The 21,967-nt window shown below is 26.8% G+C and overlaps 7 protein-coding genes across 7 annotated transcripts; 3 read left to right on the forward strand and 4 right to left on the reverse strand.

Annotated features, from left to right (window-relative positions):
* Nucleotides 1–172: 172 nt before the first annotated feature.
* OCT59_017772 (uncharacterized protein) lies at nt 173–568 on the forward strand (the record flags this gene model as incomplete). The annotated part of the gene is made up of 2 exons (XM_066137702.1): nt 173–455; nt 525–568. The coding sequence occupies 2 exons, from the start codon at nt 173–175 to the stop codon at nt 566–568; spliced, it is 327 nt and encodes a 108-aa protein (XP_066004253.1).
* Nucleotides 569–1,735: 1,167 nt separating this feature from the next.
* On the forward strand, nt 1,736–2,932 carry OCT59_017773 (uncharacterized protein; the record flags this gene model as incomplete). Its single annotated transcript, XM_025329324.2, has 1 exon — nt 1,736–2,932. The coding sequence occupies one exon, from the start codon at nt 1,736–1,738 to the stop codon at nt 2,930–2,932; it is 1,197 nt and encodes a 398-aa protein (XP_025172642.1).
* A 4,997-nt stretch (nt 2,933–7,929) lies between these two features.
* Nucleotides 7,930–10,758, reverse strand: OCT59_017774 (uncharacterized protein; the record flags this gene model as incomplete). Its single annotated transcript, XM_066137703.1, has 11 exons — nt 7,930–8,330; nt 8,404–8,643; nt 8,718–8,900; nt 8,984–9,015; nt 9,079–9,200; nt 9,274–9,411; nt 9,497–9,780; nt 9,864–9,999; nt 10,081–10,159; nt 10,246–10,455; nt 10,539–10,758. 11 exons carry the CDS (start codon nt 10,756–10,758, stop codon nt 8,220–8,222), a joined length of 1,755 nt encoding a protein of 584 aa, XP_066004254.1. The 3' UTR covers nt 7,930–8,219.
* A 722-nt stretch (nt 10,759–11,480) lies between these two features.
* OCT59_017775 (uncharacterized protein) lies at nt 11,481–12,338 on the reverse strand (the record flags this gene model as incomplete). Its single annotated transcript, XM_066137704.1, has 3 exons — nt 11,481–12,037; nt 12,112–12,133; nt 12,321–12,338. The coding sequence occupies 3 exons, from the start codon at nt 12,336–12,338 to the stop codon at nt 11,481–11,483; spliced, it is 597 nt and encodes a 198-aa protein (XP_066004255.1).
* Nucleotides 12,339–12,730: 392 nt separating this feature from the next.
* Nucleotides 12,731–14,709, reverse strand: OCT59_017776 (uncharacterized protein; the record flags this gene model as incomplete). Its single annotated transcript, XM_025311352.2, has 3 exons — nt 12,731–13,224; nt 14,388–14,421; nt 14,635–14,709. 3 exons carry the CDS (start codon nt 14,707–14,709, stop codon nt 12,731–12,733), a joined length of 603 nt encoding a protein of 200 aa, XP_025172646.2.
* Nucleotides 14,710–15,838: 1,129 nt separating this feature from the next.
* On the reverse strand, nt 15,839–16,532 carry OCT59_017777 (uncharacterized protein; the record flags this gene model as incomplete). Its single annotated transcript, XM_066137705.1, has 4 exons — nt 15,839–15,851; nt 16,103–16,325; nt 16,393–16,434; nt 16,511–16,532. 4 exons carry the CDS (start codon nt 16,530–16,532, stop codon nt 15,839–15,841), a joined length of 300 nt encoding a protein of 99 aa, XP_066004256.1.
* A 4,946-nt stretch (nt 16,533–21,478) lies between these two features.
* Nucleotides 21,479–21,967, forward strand: OCT59_017778 (uncharacterized protein; the record flags this gene model as incomplete). The annotated part of the gene is made up of 1 exon (XM_066137706.1): nt 21,479–21,967. One exon carries the CDS (start codon nt 21,479–21,481, stop codon nt 21,965–21,967), a length of 489 nt encoding a protein of 162 aa, XP_066004257.1.

A 21,967-nucleotide genomic window follows, 5' to 3' on the forward strand; every position in this document is an offset into this window, starting at 1 on the left:
ATCCTCGGATATTTATAGTTTTGGTATAATTATGATAGAATTATTATCCGGAAAACCACCTTTTTATAAAAGAAAACATGATACTACCTTAGCATTAGAAATATGTAATGGACTCAGACCAGAATTTGGGAAAGGAACTCCTGAAATTTATAAGAAACTAGCTTATAAATGTATGAATGCTAATTCAAATCAAAGACCAACAGCCAGTGAATTGCATGATATAATAGATTTTTGGTTCTTATCTTCTTATAATGATAATCGAGAAAAAGAAAAATTTGGATATAAAGAAAAAGAAATTAAAGCTATGTTTGAAGAAGCTAGTAAAGAAATACCAAACATTTCAACTTCGTATGAGAAAAATCCTGATGCTATATATACTAGCCGAGTATTTACACTTAGCAATTTAACAAAACCTGTTAATTCATCTATTATTACGTCATACCTTGATGAAGAAGGTATTATTTTTAGTAATTTTTAACCAAACTTTTAATATTCCTTAATTGCTAATATTATTACTTTTATAGATTGTAAAGATTCTAAATTATTTGACTTAGCTCATTACAATTAAAAGGTAGGTAATAGCAATATATAATTCATATGAATTATTATTCAATTATTCAAAACAATAGATGAAAGATGATGAATGATCACATTTAATTTATGGTAAAATTTATCTTTTTTTTTGTTATATTTTTATTTTTTTTAGAATTATACATTTAATAATCTATAGTTATTATGTAATACTGGGCAACATTATATGTAATTCTGATCATAATTTTATTTTTATTAAATAAAAATTTGAAGAAATTCAGTACATCGAAGATCTGTGATACGATAACGAAAAAAAAATTATTTTTAAAAATTTGCATTAATTTATCTATAATAAATTTTATACGTTTAGCACTACAATCATGTTATTATTATTTAACAACACGATTAATTATAAATTGATTAAATTATTTTCTTAAAAAAAAAATTTCTTTTTCATGGTCAATAAATTAAATATTTAAAGGGATCTTACAATAATTTATCGTTAAATAACCGAATTAAAATGGTAAATTATGTATAAATTTTGTTATCAACCGATTAAGAGGAAACCCAAATATGACTATTATGAATATTGTTTCAAATTGCTTTCAAACAATTAAACAATAGATTTTTGTAGACCGAAACGATTTAAAAAGAAATTATGTAATTTAATTAAAAAAAAATCAATGATATAGTGTTCGAATTAATTCTTCTACTTATGTGTCGTGTGCTAATTTCTTCGATCCCCGTTTGTAAATTTATACTATATAATCTCATAATCAGATTTTCTTTTATATTCATTGTATCAATTGTATTTGATATATTAGTCTTTATATTATATTATATCAATAAAATTTAATTTAAACAATTTTTTGAAAATTTCAATATCATTTTCGATGAAATCTAAAATATTCAAGATTTAAATACTACATGTAATCATTATTTTTACTGTTTAATTTTTCGATAATAAACCTTCATTCAATATCGGTCAAAATTATGATTTGTGTCATGTTTCTGTAAAAAGGTGACAAGAATTTACCAACTCTTGACTCTGAACCGTTGCAACCATTTATGGAATTTTGATTCCATATTTATTTTCATTGATTCTAAATTAACGAAAGTAATAATAAATAGGTAACAAGAGTATATAATTGCTTTGATTGTAGCGATAATTATATTACCATGCAATATTAGTATAGATTTAAGGATGGATTCAGATATAGCTGAATGGTTAACGAAGTATTCTGAAATAGGAAGTATGAGAAGAGAATTGGATGATAATCTTTATATATACTTGAATTTTCTCAATACAATATTAGAATTAAAGAATATGACGTTGAAGTTTTCACATAGAAAATCAGAAGTGATGGAAGATATGCAGGAGATTAAACTACCAGCTCTTAAGAAAGAATTAATCAAGTGTAAGGATTCGATTGAAGAAATTGTAATTAAATTAGACAATATGATAGTTGATGAATATTGTCTAAGATGGAATCATACACCAATAGAAGGAGCGTATAGAGAGTGGTTTAAAGAAATAAATAATAATATAACAAAAATTGATATCATATTATTAGACTATGTGAAAGATTGTTTTATTGAGACGAATGGAGCGAATATTTTGATTAATTGGAAGGAGACATTTAAATTGATAAATAACGAAATAATAATTTCTAAGAATACAACTAACAGAGAAGACGCGGGAATAAGAACGTGGCGTATTAAAAATTTTTTAAAGATCTTACCAACGTATGAGACGTTGTGGAAAAGAGGAGTTTGTGGAATAACAAATAGTAAATGTCCTCGATGCTCAATAGAAGACGAGACATGGGAACATATTTGGACATGCGATTCAAATAATTTTATGACAGAAATAAATATTTTTAATAGTAGTATTAATCAAGTTTTATTGGATAATCAAGACATGTTGGATGATGATATATCACGTAAAGAATTTATAGATACATTATTAAGTATAGCTTCAAGTCGCTCTTTTATAATGACAACGGAAGGTATAATTAGAGAAGTAACAAGAGGATTAATCAATGAGAAATGGTTAACTGTTTACAAAAACCATAAAGAACGAAAACTCGTTTTATTAATTCTTAACGAGTATTTAAATGAGGTTCATAAAAAGATTTGGATAGAGCGGTGCAACGAGACAATTGAATTAGAGAAACAAATGGGTATTTTTAAAGATACTAAACGAAAAAGGAATAAAAGTAATGATGATGGAAAAATACTGGATTTTGAGAAATTAGAAAAAACTAAAAACAGTAAAAAAATCAAAAAATTAGTAAAAATAGATTTAGAAGAACAAACAAAAAACGACGTATTTAGATTAGGAGATCATAATAGATTTAAAATAGCTAGTCAAGTAATTAGTAATTTAGTAAATACTTAGTTTATGAGAATATTTCGTGAATAGCACGCTGGTTACGATAGTTTACACTTTAGAAAGAATTCTAAAGTTTTTATATGGAGAGGTGTAGTTAGAAATAACTAGCTTCAATGTATTTTTTTGTATTTACTAGTTAATGTAATGCGTTATAATTTACTAATAAAATGAATAAAATACGTTTATAAAAATAAAAAAAAAATAAATAGGTAACAAGAGAGAGATCGGCACTCATCTCTTCAGGGACAGAATTACGTATTACCTACTGCCTGGCATTATTCAAAAAAAGAAAGGATCTACACATTATTCAGATTTTCATGGAATAAAATATTATTGCTCGGCCCAATAACACTATTTTATTCTTTTATTAGGTAACTGATTTCTTTTTATTGATTTCATTGATTAGAATGGAAGCCCAATAACAAGTATGGTATATTATTTTCATTATTTTATTTCTTTATTTAGAATTCTAGTTCCATTTTAATCCTCATAAATTTAATTGATTATAAATACGCTTACAGTAATAACGTAAATAAATTTCTATCGCAAATATACGAAAAACAATAACAATAAAAATAAATCTAAAATCTTCAAAGATAAGATGAATAAAGAAAATGAAACTCGAGTTTCAACAGAATCTAAAGAATTAAATATTTCCGATAAAAATTCTAACATCAACCTTGAAAATTGTTGTTATTATTGTAATAAACCATTTATCAAAGAATTATGGTGTGAAGAATGTGACCCATTTAGAATGGTTGAAGGTTGGACCAGTGGAAATAATGATATTGATAGATTTTATCAAAGATACAATTTATTACGTAAAAAATGATGAGAGATTTCTTAAATGGATAACATTTGATAAATTTGAAGATATAAAGCAAGTTGGTGAAGGCGCATTTTCCAAAGTATATTCTGCAATATGGAATAATGGCAAAACAAAATATTCTAAACAAGATGATGGAAGTTGGAAAAAAGAAGAATCAAATCCTATAAAGGTTGCTTTGAAAAAGTTAAATGGATCACAAAATATGTTAGATGAACATTTAAATGAGGTACGTTTTGTTATTAGGATATCTAATTTTTTTTGTTAATAAGTCTGCCCTTAATATAGCGAACTCCGACACGTGAAATTAAGTCAAATTTGTAAGAAAATTCTTTCGTTATTTCTCCTAATTCTATTACAACGAACTTGAGGATAATCGCTATATCGAAGACAAACTGTGACAATGATTAATGATAATTTAAAAATTTTCTATTAACGTTAATGATTTTCGGTACCTTAAATTTATAGCTTAAAGTACATTGTAATTCAAGTAGAACCTCATTAACTTTTCATGGAATGACTAAAGATCCAGATCCAAAAGAATTTATGATGGTTTTAAAATTTGCAAATCAAGGAAATTTGAGAAGTTTTCTCTCAAATAATTTTAACAGCATTTTATGGAAAGATAAAATTAATTATTTGTATTGTTTAATATATGATCTTGAAAATTTACATAATATTGGATATTATCATAAAAATTTACATAGTGGAAATATATTACAAATAGATAATATACCTTATATTTCAGATTTTAGAATATCTGAACCATCATTTAAACAAAAATCTGATGATAAAATATGTGGAGTATTACCATATATTGCCCCGGAAGTTTTGAATGGAGAATCATATACATTATTATCTGATATTTATAGTTTTGGTGTAATTATGGCTGAATTATCAACTGGAAAACCACCTTTTTATAATAGAATTAGAAATATATAATGGGCTTAGACCAGAATTTGGAAAAGGAACTCCTGAAATTTATAAGGAACTAGCTTACAAATGTATGAATGCTGATTTAAATCAAAGACCAACAGCCAATGAATTGCGTAATATTTTAATTTTTTGGTACTGTTCTTCTCACGGTGATAAAGAATTTCAAGAAGAAAAAAAATTTGGATATAAGGAAAAGATATTAGGGCTATGTTTGAAGAAGCTGATAAAGAAATACCAAATATTTCAACTTCATATGAGAAAAGTCCTGATGCTATATATACTAGTAGATTATTTACATTTAATAATTTAACAAAACCTGTTAATTCATCTCTTATTACATCATACCTTGATGAAGAATAAAATAATAAAGGTACTATGTTTGGTAATATATTTAATTTAACAATTATTCAATTTCATGATTACTGATTTTATTTCTTTTATATACTGTCAAGATTCTCAATTATTAAAAGGTAGGTAAAAATGATAATATGCAATACATTATATAAATTAATTAATTTATATTAATTTTATTTATTTATTTATTTATTTATTTTTTAAAACTGTAACGCATCTTTATTTGGATGTATTAGAAATAAGTTACATAATCCACAACAAATGATACTTAGAGCTGACCGTGCAAATCACGTGTCAACCCTATAACAGAGTAAGAACAAAAGACACATTACAAAATAATATAAAAATAAATACTTACTACTTGTCCCTACCACCTATTGTCGTCTATCCAAATACACTAAACTAGTCAAATTCATGATGGATAATGTTAACCTAAGATACATATGTGTAAAGATATTAGGCTACGACTACACCAACTCTCTGGGTCTAGTAAAACTAAGTCTAATCTAATCTCTACTATATCCCAAATTATGTTTCTAATCCTGCGAAAAATTTGACATAAAAGAAAAGAAAAAATTTAATTCTAGTAAAACAAATAATCTATCTAAAATTTTGGTATCGGGAAAAATTTTATACGTGAAAGTAAGTTCACGTGACTTCGATTGGATATATTATATGTTACTTATTTTCTATAATTCCTTTTCTTTTTCTTCTTTTGCGTCGTCTTCTTTTTGGCCTTCGTCGAGCTCTCTTCCTTTTCTGACTCGATAACGTAAGGCTTGATTTCTTCTGCCTCTTCTTCCGATTCCGATTCACTTGATTCGCTTTTCTTTGGTGAATCAAAGATCGGCCTCTTGTCTCCAACTTCTCTCTTGTCCTGATATCTGTTTTCATCTTTCAATCTTTGTCCGAATTCGTCGTTTAGCGTCGTATATTCTCTCATTATTGCGTTTTGTTCCGCTAAACTGATGAGTTTTTGTCCTATTCGGAAAAAATTATTTGTTTTTTTCCAATTGTTGTGTTCAAGTTCATGCAGTTCTTTGCATATTAATTTTATTTATGTATGATATTAATAATGAATATGTCGAGTATATTTACTTTGTGATAAAACTTATCTTTTTTTTTTTAGAACTATTGGTTTGGTTTATTTATATCAAATATTTATCAATTTGTAATTACGTAGTATGTAGTGTTGGTCAACATTTCCGGAGAATGAGTGATAAATTATGGAGTTACAATGTTTTTCAACTTGAAATTTAAAACACTCGTTAGGAGATTTTAATTTCTAATAATTTAAACGAATTTTACTGTATATTATTATAGCGACAATGCAGCACGCCGACGAAAGTTAAAATCGTTTCAGTTTCTATTAGTTATTAGTAATATATATGATATATGCATTTATTTTTATTTAACTATTAAAATTTCATAGTCAATGAACTTATATGAAATAAAATCTTATAGCAATCTATCGTGAATCAACTGAATTAATATAACTAAGAAATTGGATGGTAAATTAGGAAATATACAATACTATATATACAGTTTGATTGCGAAATCCAGATATACATATTTGTATAAACATTTTTTATTTTAACAAAAGACTTTTTTAGACCGTGATAATTGGTGTACTTATTTGTTAATCATCTTTTTTCTTTTATATTAATAAAATCAATTGTAGCTTTATGACTTATAAAATTTGTAATATGAAAAGTTATATTATTAAATTTAGAGATAGGAGACAAAAAGTGTAAATAAAATAAAAAATAATGTACGGACGTACGGTACGTTTCGCCGAATGGACATTTTGTCGAATTCTTTCCACCGAAACGTCCATTTCGTCGAAAGACATTTCGCCAAAATGTTGTTGATTAATATGATATTTCCTTAATACAATTCGATAAATTTGATACAAAGGAAATAAAAATTGTTCAAAGAACAATTATCTCTATTTTATTTTCCTTGTTTCGGAAAATTGATGAACACGATGTTGTCAAATAAAACTAATTTTCTTTTAATTAAAAAAAAACAAACGCGACTTAAAATATATTTGTTTGCCTTTTCTAAAAAAAGAAAAGGAAAACTTAAAAATTTCATAACTTCGCCAAAATGCCCCTTCGTCGAAATGGCTTCTACGAAATGTCTTTCAGCAAAAATGGCCATTCGATTCAGGAAAATGGAATTTCAGGGAAACGGCACTTGCGATAAAACATCCCTTCGGCGAAATTACATCGGCGAAATGGTATACTAAAATAATTTATATCGTTAATTTCAATCAAAATGGAGTAAGAATGGGAGAATTCTTAAATATTAATGAATTTGCGTGGTAAGATTAGTTAATACTACACATAATTGTTTGGCAAACAATTAATTCTGTTTTTTTGATATTAAACCTGAGATATTAAAAGTTTAAATTAATTGAATAACTTTGAGATTTTGAAAAAAGCGAAACTTATAACTGTTATACCAATTTTCGTTTTTTTTACATATAACAAAATTATTTCTTTCTTTATTTTTTTTGTAGGACTAGGGCGCCGGACTCTCGGAAACGAAACGAACCCGGACTTGGATAATGTAAGGAATAGGGAGGGGGAATTTTTTTTTAATATTGAAGAAACGTACCAACGTTTCTTTCTTTATTTTTTTTGTAGGACTAGGGCGCCGGACTCTTGGAAACGAAACAAACCCGGACTTGGATAATGTAAGGATTAGGGAGGGGGAATTTTTTTTAATATTGAAGAAACGTACTAATGTTTCTTTTTTTTTTGACCTTTGTAGGTTTTGGCTTCTTTGAATTCTTCTATAATGCGTGGTAAGTGTATATGCAGATTTTCTTTTGATATTTGCTTGAAAAGGCATCATTACTAATATTTCTATTTATTTTAATTTTAATAGTTGTTTATTGGAATCGAACCAACTGGAACAATGTTCCAAACCATTAACAATAAATTAACCATTTTTATTATCCCTTAACCTATTTGACATTCTATAAGTTATGAATTAAATCTTATATGTTTAGCTAATAAAACTAACCATACATACATTATTATCAGTTACTGTAAATACTACATAAATCAATTAACTGGCGGTGACGAAGTCACCGCACATCAACCTAATCTGGTTTACATTAATTACGGAAAAAATAATTTAATAAAAAACAATATCAAATGCAATAAATTATTTGGACTTTTTTCCGGTAGTAGTTTTAATTTTACGCTTTTTGACGGCTTTGGGTATTTTATTCTTTCTTTTTTCTCTTGCCACTTCTTTCGCAGCTTTCTTCCGCTCCTAAAACAAGTATAAATGTAACGTAAATCATCAAATATGGTATTGTACTCAAATATAATAAACAAATCCGTACTTTTTTAGATTCTTTGTCTTCATTTCGTTTTCCTCTAGATTGTTTCTTAAACACATCATCATCTTCACTCTCTTCATCTCCCTCACTTTCTTTTTCTTCATCTTGATCATCCTCTTCACTTTCATCATCTTTAGTAGAAATAGATGAAATGTTTTCTGAATTTGCCATCACTTCATTTTCACTTGGTATTTTTTCAGGTTTATCGTCAATAGAAAGTCCAGTAAGTTTTCGATAAATCAACTAAACAAACAAGGGAAGTTAATAAAAGTAACAAAATAATTACAAAAATAATTTAATTATTTTGCTTTACTCACATCCTCACCTTCGCCTTTTGAAACTTTTAAAGTATCTCTTTCAACATCAAATACATCGTCCAAGGTTCTCGGAATAAAGGCTTTCTTGAAAACCTCTTCATCAACTAAATCTTTAGACATTTTATCAATATCCTCATTTAACGTAATTGATAATTCCTTTTGAGAAGCTAATCGTTCTTGAATCTAAAAAAGAAAAATATATATGTAATTTTTAAATAAAAATCATTCGTTAATAGCAGCTCACATTAACATATTGAAAAATTTACCTTATCGAGTTCGGCCTCAACTTGCTCATCATCTAATCCAATATTAATATCAGTAATAAAATCAAATAATTCTCTGATACTCATAACTCTTACACCTTTTCTTTTGAAATATCCTGTGACATTTGAAATATCTTTCCTTAAAAATTCAAGAGCATGTGGATGATCATGTTCTACTGATTGAGATACATCAATAATATATAAAACACGCGAATGATACCTATGATAATTAAAAACGTTAATTAAGAAAAATTTTTAAATTGTTTGCGAAAACAAATTTCTTTTTAACTTACAAGAGATTATATTCGCTCAAATCAGCATGAACCAGACGACATTTATGATACATTGTTCTCATATTCTTTATAAGTTGATAATATAGCTCTGGATATTTATCAGAATTAATAACTGCATCTTTTAATCTTGGATATGCCCTTAAAAATAAGAATTTTTTTTAAAAAAAAATTTAAATTTTTTTTTTTTTTTTTAAAGAATATTCAATTTTAAATTAGTACGTACCAACCATTTTTATCTCCAAGAAAACTCATAACTAAAACATGTAGCCTTAAAACAAGAGGTTCGGGACATGGAATACCGACTTGCCATAATCTCTTTAAATTCCTCATTTCTTTTTCCGCCCATAATTTAACCATTTTTCTTGGATTATGTTTACTATAACCATGTCTAAATCTAAATTCTCCTGTAACGTAACGATCTCTATCTTTAAACACTAAAATTGAAGTTTTATAAACTTTTATGGCCCTATGATTTCCATCTTCTGTTATTGCATGATAAACATTTGCCTAAATAATTTGTATAAATATTAATTTAGATATTGATCCTTATTTCTTTTTTTTTTTTTTTAAAAAAAAAGGCATCATCATACCTCTTTACCAGTGCTTACACACCCATTTACTTCATAAATTACGTTGCGATTAATCATCTTAAAAAGAATTATCCTCGTTCGAGGATCTAACACTTGCTCTACAGTAGCACGATCTGATTTATCACTATTCTTTTGTCTTCAAAAAAAATATATATTTTTACGTTAACAATAATTCATCAAATTAAAAGAACTATTATTTTAAATAAGTATTACTTACTTATCACCAAGAGCTTTTTTGTTGCTCATCTTGATGTCATTAGTTACAGAAACAGATAATTTACCATCTGAAATTTCATCTTTTAAGAAAGGAAATTTTTGGATTAATAAAAAGAATATAAATTCAATAACGAAATCTTTTTTTTTTTTCCTATAAAATACATACCAAGATGAATCCTGTTTGCATATTTACTCAAAATTTTCAATTGTTCTTGTAATTTAGTTTCATTAACTTTTTTTCTAGCTTCATCAGATACACCTCTACCAGCTGATAATGAACTTCCCTTAGAAGGTCCTTTTTGATATTTTATTGATCCAGATGATGTACCGCCAGCTTGTAATTTTTGTCTTAATCGATTGTACTGTTTAGTAAAATCTTTTTAATAAAAACGATAATTTAACTTTGTATTATCTTTAGATATAAAAACAAAACTTCAAATATTTATACTTATGATTTACCTCCTGTTGCGTTATCCCATTCTTCATTATCGTTCAACTCATCTTCAAAATAATCATCAAAGTCACCATCGTCATCATAATCAAATTCTTCATTATAATTAAATTTTTCTTCAATATTTTTTTTTAATTCATTATTTATTTGTTGTTCATCTTGTTCATCTTCAGGTGCGTCATCAAATTGTCCTGGTACATAGTTAGGAGTATAAATTATATCTGGCATATTCTGAAATCGTGTGAAAAAGTTTAAAAAGTTTGAAAGAAAAAAAAAATTTTTTTTTTTGATGATCATTAAATTATCAATTTATATTAATGTTGATCTTTTTTTACTACGTCATAATTTTTTGATAACAATGATGTAATGTCGGCAAGGATCGTTGAAAAGGAAAAAATTCTTTGAATATATTGTATATATATTTTTTTTTATCGTAGTAGTTGCCACGAATTCATTTTTATTAACCTTTCAGTTAACATGACATACAGTAGATTGAAGAAGAACTAAAATTCTCGGAATGTCACTGGATTGAAATTAATTCTTCCTGTTAATCACCCCGTGTTTTATAAAGTCACGATATAACTTTTCAAAACTATGCAGATTATGACTCGAACTTGTCACGTTTTGGAATGAAGAATTTTCTTTTAAATCAAGTGATTATAGAATGTAGCATTTTATAATTTTCTTTTTTTATTTAACATATTTAAATTTTGCAACTTAAAATTTTTAAAACACAAGTAGAAAATTGTACAATTAAAACATCTAAAACTATTTACTTATTTTCAATTGATTTTGGGTAAAAAAAAAATATAAAGCATAATGTTCAAAAAAATTAACAGATACAGATCAAAATTACATTACAATTACTAATGACTAAAAAGACAAAAAAAAAGTCGCCAGCGAATTTTTATGTATTTTGCTTCTCACTTCCTTACTTCCTCACTTCACTTTTATGTATATTTCACCTTATACATCATCATACAGTTATAGCAAGTTTTAACTAGCTCGTTTCCAAAATTCCATGAGTTAGTGGTTGATTTTTTGAAACACATATCACATTCGCGATACCAAATTGGTTTTGGTTTCATTTTTCTAATGGTATAAATCCTCTCGCACACGCCATTCTTTTGTTTTTTGAGATAAGGATGGGTATTATTTCGTGATCTACGCCAAGCTCGGTCTATATAAACGCTTCCACCGTCAGTAAGCCAATCATACCATTTCTGACATGTTAATGATAAGGCAAGAGCAGTTTCTTGCGTTGCATATTCTACTATCTTAATGAATATTTCTAATGGAAGGTTCATAGCAACACATTTCGGCTCTTCCTTATTCTTTTGATCCTGCTTAGCAAATGAAGAAGAAAAGATTGGACTAAATTTAAGATCATAACGATCTTGTTTAGCAATCTCAATTGGTCGTTGCTTCTTGGCAATTCTCTCAGCCTTTGCTTTTTCTTTGTAATATTTTTTAGTTACTTCTCTTCTCATCAATTTGGTATATTCATCTATTCATATAAGAATATATAGGCTTTAATGGTAAAAATTTCAATGAATAAATTTAAACCATGTATGTAAATACCTTCGATGGAAGTAGAAGCAGACTGAAAACGAGAGACTATTATTATTAGTTAGTATAGAAAGAGTAATAGAAAATTACTAATTTATTATTTACTTTTCATACTATAAGTTCTTACCGGATATGTTCTTATTTTTTCTTTTTCTTTTTTTTTTACCAAATTTCTTAGTTTTTAAATCAAAAGAATTTTTAGTCCGGATAGGAAAAGATACCTGCGAGTGTGAGATCATCGTTCTAGAAGTCAAAATGTGAGCGATAAATAATTAAAATAATTATATATAGATAAATACGCTATTCCATAATGAACAACATATTTATCGATCATCGTTTTGTTTATACATGTATTATAAAAACAAAAATGAGGTTCTTACCAAAAAAGCAAAAAGTTGAGTTTATAACAAAAAAAAAAAAAAAAAAAAATTTTTTGGCGTAAACAAACTCTGTTAGATGCAAATCAAAATTAAATACTGTTTATGAGACGTTAGAACAATTACATAACGAATTTCTGCGCCTGGTAAACTTTGATGATAATCATATGATGTAATACTTTATATTTAATAATTTGTATCTAGTTTATTCCATTTATGTGTCTATATTACTAACTACAGTACATAATTCTATATTAAATCATTCCTTTGTAATCATTCATAAAATTATAATTTTTATCTGGTTTAAATTTCTTAATAATTCCTTCCTTTTTATATAATTCAATCATATCATTAAATTTATCCATATGATTATATTTAGTATTGACTGAATATAAACATAATGATTTTCGATTTCTCCAATTATTTAAAAATGAATCCAAAGATTTAATTTCAAATTTACAATAATCAAGTTCTAATTTATGTAAATTAATTGGGGAATATTCTTTTAAAATATTTAATAATTCATCACCACGATAATTTAAATATAGATTATCAGTATAAATTACTATTCCTTCTAATAAAGAACAATTAATTAATAATTGTTTAAAATCTTCAAGATAATAATCTTTTAAAAATATTTTAAGATATTTAAGATTAGGACAATGTTGTGATATTGTTCGAATAAGTTGACCATTTTGATCTACATTCTCAAATTTATTACTACCCAACCAAATTATTTGTAAATTTCCTTCAGTATTTTGAATAATTTTAATAAGAAAAAATTTATTTATCGCATGGTGCGAAAAAAATTATTTATCACACTTATTATATCACGTGATATGTTGTTATATTATTATTCGCATTGCATTTATTATATTTTATTACATATTATATTACTACATATTATAACCAAATAAAATGAAAAAGCTATTAAAGACTTATACATTTTTTTTACCCTTTAACTACTTTTTTTATTAGGACATTTAGGAGCATAATGTCCAGTTTTATGACATAAACCACATCTACGCCCACTTGTGTTATTACTATTATCATTCATGTTTTCAATATCTATCTCATATACATTTTCTTTTTGATTCTTACTACTATTTGCTTTGTTTTTGCCCTCATCATAAGCTTTAAATCTTTTACCAGCGGGTCTACCTTTACCTTGACGTTTTATTGGATCTTTGATACTATTTATATCATAAACTCGTCCATCAGATAATTTCATTTCATTACCAAAATTTATATTTTCATTAAGAATATTTCTTCCTTCTAATTCGGATTGTGCTTTAGCATTCAATTTTGCTTCCTTCTCAGAAATATATGCTAAAAGAATATCATCCAGATTATTTTGATCATTATCGTCTAATGAATAATTTAAAGCTTGCTTAAAATGTCCCATAAGCCGACCATATTCAATTTTTTTTTGCGTACAATGTCGAACCCGAATTTCCTGAATGTTGTCATGATGTTTAGGAATAAAATCAGCTGGTTGATAATAATCTAATTGGTTTGAATTTTTTGAAGACACTCCAATAAATGGTTCCTTGGAAATAGAATCTATACAGTTCCAAAAATCATCTTGAAGCCATCTCATTGGCATTAACATTAAATGAAATAAAGCAGCTGAATTTTCAATCATCAATTTGAAGTAATGACGACACACAATTCCATGAGATACTAATAATAAGCATGTGCACAAATGAGTTCCATCATTAAGAATGACAATATGTTGATACGAAGTTGGAAACATGTAAGGAACAATTGTCCATACTTCTTTTATTAATTCTTTTGACACTGAATTTAATAATGACTTCAAATATGTCTGCCGATAGTCATAATGATCTTCAACATTTTCAACTTCTTTCAAATAACATTCAGAATGACCAACATTTACAGTATCTTCACCTTGATCATTATCGTTCATAAGCTCAGTTTGATCCTAAAAATAAAGCAATTGAAATTAATATTTTCAATTCTAAATCTAATTAACAATCTTAACCCCAACCCTAACCCTAATCCTAACCTTAAGCAACCCTAACAAACCCTAACTAACTAACCCTAACTAACCCTAACTAACCTAACTAACCCTAACTAACCCTAACCCTAACCTAACCCTAACCCTAAACTAACCCTAATTTCAGTTTATACTTACCGATTGGTCTTCAATGAATTCAAAAGCATCGTCAATGGATTGTTTTTCGCATCTATATAGTACTGATTCACACATTTGTTTTTGTATTTCATTGACAATTCGTGGTGAAAAATATTTCTGTATGGTCCTATTAATACTACTAAAGAAACTATCAACAACAAATGGTTGATGATATATTGTTGATTTATATTTCCATGCTAAAAAGTCTTTATTCATTTCTTCTCTCTGCATTCTAGAATCAAGAGCTTCAACTACATCAGCCATAGTAGAACTAGAAGAAACAGCTTTATGAATAATTGCATTAATTGATTCAACTCGCTGTGTTGATTGCATACCAGCTGTAAATCTTCGACTTATGAATGCACATGCCCAAGAATGACGTGTTGAGTAAATTGGATTATTCAAATATTCATTAGCAGTAGGATAATTTTCCAATAGAGCTTGAAATCTTTGCTCAAAAATATTTTCACATAAAGAATTACGCATACACCAAAAATCATGAACAAACTGCTTAAAATTTACAGAACCAAGCTTAGATTTAAGTCTTTTTGGCAAATTTTGTGACATATGCCATATGCAATGAATATGATAAGTATTTTTGTATACAATGCTGCATGCCGCGTCCATAGCTGGATCCATGTCAGTTAATATAACTTTTGGCTCCAAACCCGTTGCATCTAGTGTTTGTTGTAAGACCCACTCATAGCTTTCCTGTGTTTCATCAGTTAAAAAGGCTTGAGCACCTAAGCGTGATTTTCCATTATTGTCAACAATTATAAACAAAGATAATGGGAAATTATATTTGTTAGTTCTAGAAGTATTATCATGCAACACAACGTCTGAATAATGTGACCATAATACAATCTGATTTGCAGTCATCCAAAATATACCACACAATCTATTACTATCTACATTAATTAATGGTTGCACAAACATCATCTGATCTTCCTTTTGTTGATCAAGGAGAAATTTTAACAAGTGAGATGCATCTGACCCAATAACTCTTTTGTCACGTTTAATCTTTTGAATTGCGTTTGACAGATCTTGAGTAAGAAAAAGTTGCTCAGGAAATAATGGCTGCAACAAATTTCTTATTGTATATGCATCACATCTACCATGTACAACAGCACGCTCAATTTCAGCTAATATAGGTTGATCAAACTTTCGAAATTTTGTGGCAAATCTAGCATTATCTGCAAGTATTTCATGGTTGTGCTCTAAGTTCAAAAAGGTTATATGAATAAACCCACCATTTTCGGATAAATTGATATGCCACTTGCAACCTGTTTTTTTAGATCCTTTATTACGTTGTTGGTCCAATGGTTTTGTTTTCTTAGACTTATACTTTCCACTATACTCACAGGAAAATGTTCTTTTTTTTACAGGTCGTTCAGATGAAGTGGAAGCAGTACTATGGTAATATTCAACTCGATAACGATTAACAACAAAGCCTTTCTGTCTTCCATACTCTTTTATATAATGTTCAGCAATAGCCCAGGATGGAAAACTTGAACCAATAGCTAATTCCACAGGTTGAGTTAATAAAGGATATTTAGTAGGTTCTAAAGATTCTAAATCTGAACCTAAAATAGTGGCTATGAAAGGAGAGGATTCATTTTCAACGAAATCTAGACCAATTTCTTCTAAATTTTCAATAGAACAAGGAGTATTATTTTCGAACACCTCTGAAACTATATAATAAAGACTATTAATTAGTCTCTGAGCTATATATACAATGCAAGAAATAAAGTAACTAACTTTGATTAAGTTCTTCATAATCGTTCAAAATAAAACTGCTATCTGTAAGTAAAAAAAGTCCGTTTGAATGATTTAAAAAATTCTGGTATACTGTATTCTTGAACGAAAAGAAATATACCTTGAGTTACGCTAACATCCATTTTTAGACTCGTACGATAAGGAGAGGAAAAAAATGATCATTACTAAAAGCAACAATTTATACTATTAATATAGTTACACTATCAATAGTTTATTATTACGTAATTATAACGTATATATTACTTAATATCACGTGATAAATTTAATGATGCGATATCATCGCATATGCGATATATAAATTTTCTCTTTTAATAATTATAGAAAATGATATTGAACATAATTGTAAGATTTGTAATTTAGGGTAAAATGAAGAAATAAATTGTTTATCTAAATCTAATCTATAAAATAAACTTCCATGTAAAATTAATTTTTTTAAATTAATTAATTTTTGTAATAAAATATTTATAAAATTTATATTATTTTCAATTGTTAAATCTAAATAATTAATAGTTGTTGAATGTTTCATAATTGCTTGATAAATTAATATATCATCATCTTCTATCATATAAAAAATTTTTATATATTTCACTTTTAATTGTGACTCAATTAATTTTGTGAGTTCAATATTTGAATTTGTATATATGATGATAAATTTTTGAATAAATTTACATATTTGAGTCAATTTATTAAAAAGTAATGGATTATCATTACTTTTACATTGTAATTCTTGAATTTTTGAAATTTTGATTTCTTCTTCTGGATATTTATAAAAAGGTTGTAAAATTCCAATAATATCCAAAAATTTAATATTTGAACTTTTAATCATAAAAATCTTATAAATTTCTTGTATTATTAAATTTCGTTGATCATTATTATAAAAATGAAAAATTTCATCATAAATATTACTTCCATTTTTAAAATAAATTCTATGTTTAATATATTTAGAAAAAGTTAAATAATCAAATAATAAAGTATTTTTTTGAAAATTTAATTTTTTAAATAAATTAATCCCTTGATTTTCCAAATAATTTCTTGATTCTTTTGATAAATGTAATAAAATAATATTTAAAAGTAATTTTGAATTTTTAAAAAAAATTTCTTCATTATTTATTTTTGATAATATAAACCAAGGATCTTTCCAAATTATTGGTATTACTATTCTACACCATATTCTATTAACTAATAAACATGAGAATAAAGAATTATGCTTACTCTCATATAATTTTTCAATTATTAAAGTAAGACAATCTTGATTTAGAATCATTTTTCGTTTAAAAATTTATTATTTATTATGAATTATATCGTACTTATACCATACATATATATATTAAAAGAATAGTATTTGGATGTTATTTGGATGAAGCAATAAGCACAAATTATGACGAAACTTATTAAAACAAACAAGTGTCGTTGTTTGAGAGTTGAGACGATCATTTCGCGATTTAACCTAAATATTCGTAATTTTTTTTATGCAATGACTAAAATGTAATTATGTAATTATGTAATTGCACTATCCCGTTTCATTCATGATTTATTTTCTATATAAGGTAAAAACAGAATATTCGATGTCATTAACGTTAACAAACAATAACAATTATTACATGCAGTTATACCACTTTAAAAAAGGATAATTTTAATATGATCTGCATGGATGTGACACTATCAAATGACAAGTCCTTTTATCTGTCGTTGATTTTTTTTTTTCTTTTTCGAAATTTCTTTAATAAAAGTGACACAAAAATGAAAAAATATCCATACGGATATATGGAAAATTACATAACTAGTTGTACCACAAACTATTATTAAATGTCCGTTAATGTCCGATGTCAGCCAATCTTTTCATTCAAAATCAATCCCGATTTGTTGTACATCGTATTTCGGAACTTAAAAAGAAGTGCATAATATGCATGAATTCGGGACGTTATCAAACGTTACAGATGTTGAGACGGAACCTTTTCTCATGTAAGGTTACATATTATCAAAGTATTTTTTCTATAGATACTGTTATATTAAATGTAATAATTAAGGGAAATTTAAAGATATTGTTTAGTTGATTAGGAATATGCGAGATTTTAATGACCGATATTTTTATGCCCTACGAAAAAAGAATGTCCGGAATTTGTCACCAAAACTGTTCGGAAATTGTCCAGTATACCTATAAAATGTCTGGAAAATGTCCGGAATTATGAAAAATATGGTGTCCGGAATTTTTTGAAGTCCGGAATTTGAAAAAATTCAGGACAAATTTCGGATAGACAAAACTGGACAAATTCTGGACACAAAAAATCCTGGACATATTTTGGACAATCTCTGGACAAAAAAAACCGGACAAATTCTGGTAGTTAGACGAGAAAAAATTCCAGGCAAATTCTGGACAATAAAAAATCAAAAAATGTAAAAAGCAAAAAACTGGTATTCAAAACCTTTGCGTGTATACTAAGTAAACTTAAAGAGCAAGCAAAAATACTATCTATGATGTTAATTTGAACTGCTATAAACAGTTATCAGTTAGGTATTTGTATAAGGAATATATCATTGATATCATGACTTGCAGATCATTTCAGAGAAAATTTTTTTTCCGGACAAATTCCAAATCTGGACAAATTTCGGACAAAAATCAATGTCCGGAAAATGTTCCAAATCTTGCGCGTTTTCGTATGTTTTCAGGACACTCATTTTGTCCGGAATTTGTACAATTATATTCCGGACAATTTCAGAATATTTTCCGGACGCATTTTTTTCGTAGGGATGAGACATCCAATATTGAAAACGTTATTAGTAACATTAATTCCTATTGGCCACCGCAGTATTCCTAATGACTGACAGTTATTGGATGGGGGATATCGGTCTTTCTTTTCCCCCATCCAATAACTCTTTAATATGGATCACGATCTAATTTAAGTTTTAAAAAAAATTCCGGAAAATTCCCCTGAAAATATTATTAAAATACCATGAATTTACTCACAATATCCCGAAACATGATATTTCAGCGTATTTTATAATCTGAAATATCCACAATATACATAAACGATGTTAGTCCTTATAGAGAAAGTTGTTCAAATTTTCAAAAAGGGTTTTCAAAAGGATTTAATTTAAAGTAACAACTTTTTTTAATCATCTGAGAATTTTTAATACAATTAATAAATGTCGTTAAAATTCAGGTTATATTAAAAGTATAGATAAAATCCTTTAGATTTATCAAAGAAGGCACGAAACTGACGAAAGTAAGATCGTTATCAACTTTTTCTCGTCTGGTCAACTTTTATAATCAAAAGCATTTGTTAATAAATTTAAATAATGGCGAGTGATTTTGGTACATGTACATGTAAATCTTTTATGTAAATCTTTTTTCAAGCAAAAACACGTAATTTTTGAAATCAATTTATATAATTATACGATCGGTCGTAAGTCGTAACAACTTGATACAGTATTTATGCTTTTGTAACGCAAATGATCCTTAACGTTGTATGTCGGCCAATTTGACATTTTTGTTTTTTTCTTTCTTTAGAATAGTATAATGGGCGTTATATAATAAAATGTAGTTATTATGGAAGGTGCTAAGAGTTGATTCTTTTTAATATTACCAGTTACAGTCCGATAAAGTACGGCCATCTTCCAATTGTTTACCAGCGAAGATCAAGCGTTTCTGGGGGGGACTTCAGATTAATGATCAGTATTCCTCCCATCCTATTTATATATATTAGTAATAGTCCGAAGTGTAACGAAAGACTATATTATATATTTCTACACAAAGGTAACACGAAATGTCCCAATGTCTGGTCTTTGATGTTTTAAAAGTCAAAGAATTTGTTTATTGGTTTAAAATCTTATCATAAAAAAACGTATTATTTAATAAAATTATTAATTTTAAAATAGCCAATTAAATAATTTTACAGTACTTTGTACTTTTTTTTTTGACGTAAAAAAATTTCTATTTTTATTTTTTTTTTTTGTACAATTTTTTTTTACGCTTTTTTTTTAATATTGTTATTTTTATTTATTTATTTATTTATTTTTAGAGATTCCTTAAAGAACCTCGTATGATTCCGTATCGTTATTTAAAAAATCGGCGGGAGTTTATATTTTTACACTTTCAATCACACAATTTTCCATTAAAAAAAAAAGGTCTAGAATCATGGAATGTATTATATACAGTATTTTATTTCGATTCGTATTTTTCTGATTACGTACAAAAAAAAAGAGAACATTACAAAAGAAAAAGATTTTTTACTAAGAAAGAAAGAACAATAATGAAAAGGTGTTTAAAATGGTGAAAAACTCCCTCTTTTTCTTTTTTTTTTAGGTTGCACCACATTATGTACCGTATTGTATTATACTGTATGTACTAATATATATAATGATATTATTACCACTTTTAATCAGCCTAATAGTAATGCCGAAACAATCAACAGTTCATATTTTTACAGATAATGATCAAAATTTTTCAACATTCCATAAATTACAGTCAAAAAATTTTAAAATAACACCAAGACAATATTTTAAAATGATAAATAATGGAATCCTTTGGCAAATAATAATGGAAATAATAGAAATTTTATCTTTAAATATAACCTTATTTAAAGTACAAGCACATGCCGAAGATATATATAATAATTTTGTTGATCAACAGGTAGCACGTATTCATGATGAGGTAGATCTACATAGTATTAACATAAGAAACCAACCACTTCAGCTAATACGATATATCCCTAGTTGGAATAATGTTATTATTGAAAAACCATTAAGAAAATTTTTAAGATTAACAACAAATGTCACCAATTTAGAAAAATTCCTAAATCTTAATAGGAATGCGAAATACCGACAACTGGATATAGATATTAAAAATACTTTTTCTCTTTTAAAAGGAGAAGAAGGATCTTTATATACTACATTTGCTGAAAATAAAATAAGACGAAGGAAAATACAGTTAATGATAGAAGAACTTCCCTGTATTCACCAAATCCAAAAAAGTCTGAACAGCCTTTATAAGGATAGATTATGTCCAATATGTGAGAATGAGGAAGAAGACTTTAATCATATATGGTTGTGTGTAGACCGATCATTAGATATGTTAACTTTAGTATCATCAACTAAAACAGCATTGAAAGAATCTATATTATCTCATATAGATAACAATGAAACGCATATAGATAATCAAGAAATTAATGATCTGGATATTTGGGATATAAATATAGATAATAACAAATTTACATTTATAGACTTAATAAAAGGCTTTATCCCAAAAAATTTGTCACATTTTATAGATCGTTTCAGCAAACAAAAGAAATTAACATCAAAAATTTTATACCAATTTAGAATGAAAATGGGACATCATATTTTCCATGAATATTGGTTGAAACGTTGTCAAGAAATGGAGAAAAAAGACAAAGATTTAGGAATTAATAAAAATCTAAAGAAAAGGCATTATGGTGTTGATTGTTTATATAGATTAAGACAACAGTCAACAATTAATAAATATGAAGATTTAATAGGAATTAGGAACAATATATATTATGGTAGTGATATATTAGGATACTACGATAGTTGTACTCCTTAA

Source organism: Rhizophagus irregularis, chromosome 26, assembly GCF_026210795.1.
Source record: "Rhizophagus irregularis chromosome 26, complete sequence".
Taxonomy (NCBI): domain Eukaryota; kingdom Fungi; phylum Glomeromycota; class Glomeromycetes; order Glomerales; family Glomeraceae; genus Rhizophagus; species Rhizophagus irregularis.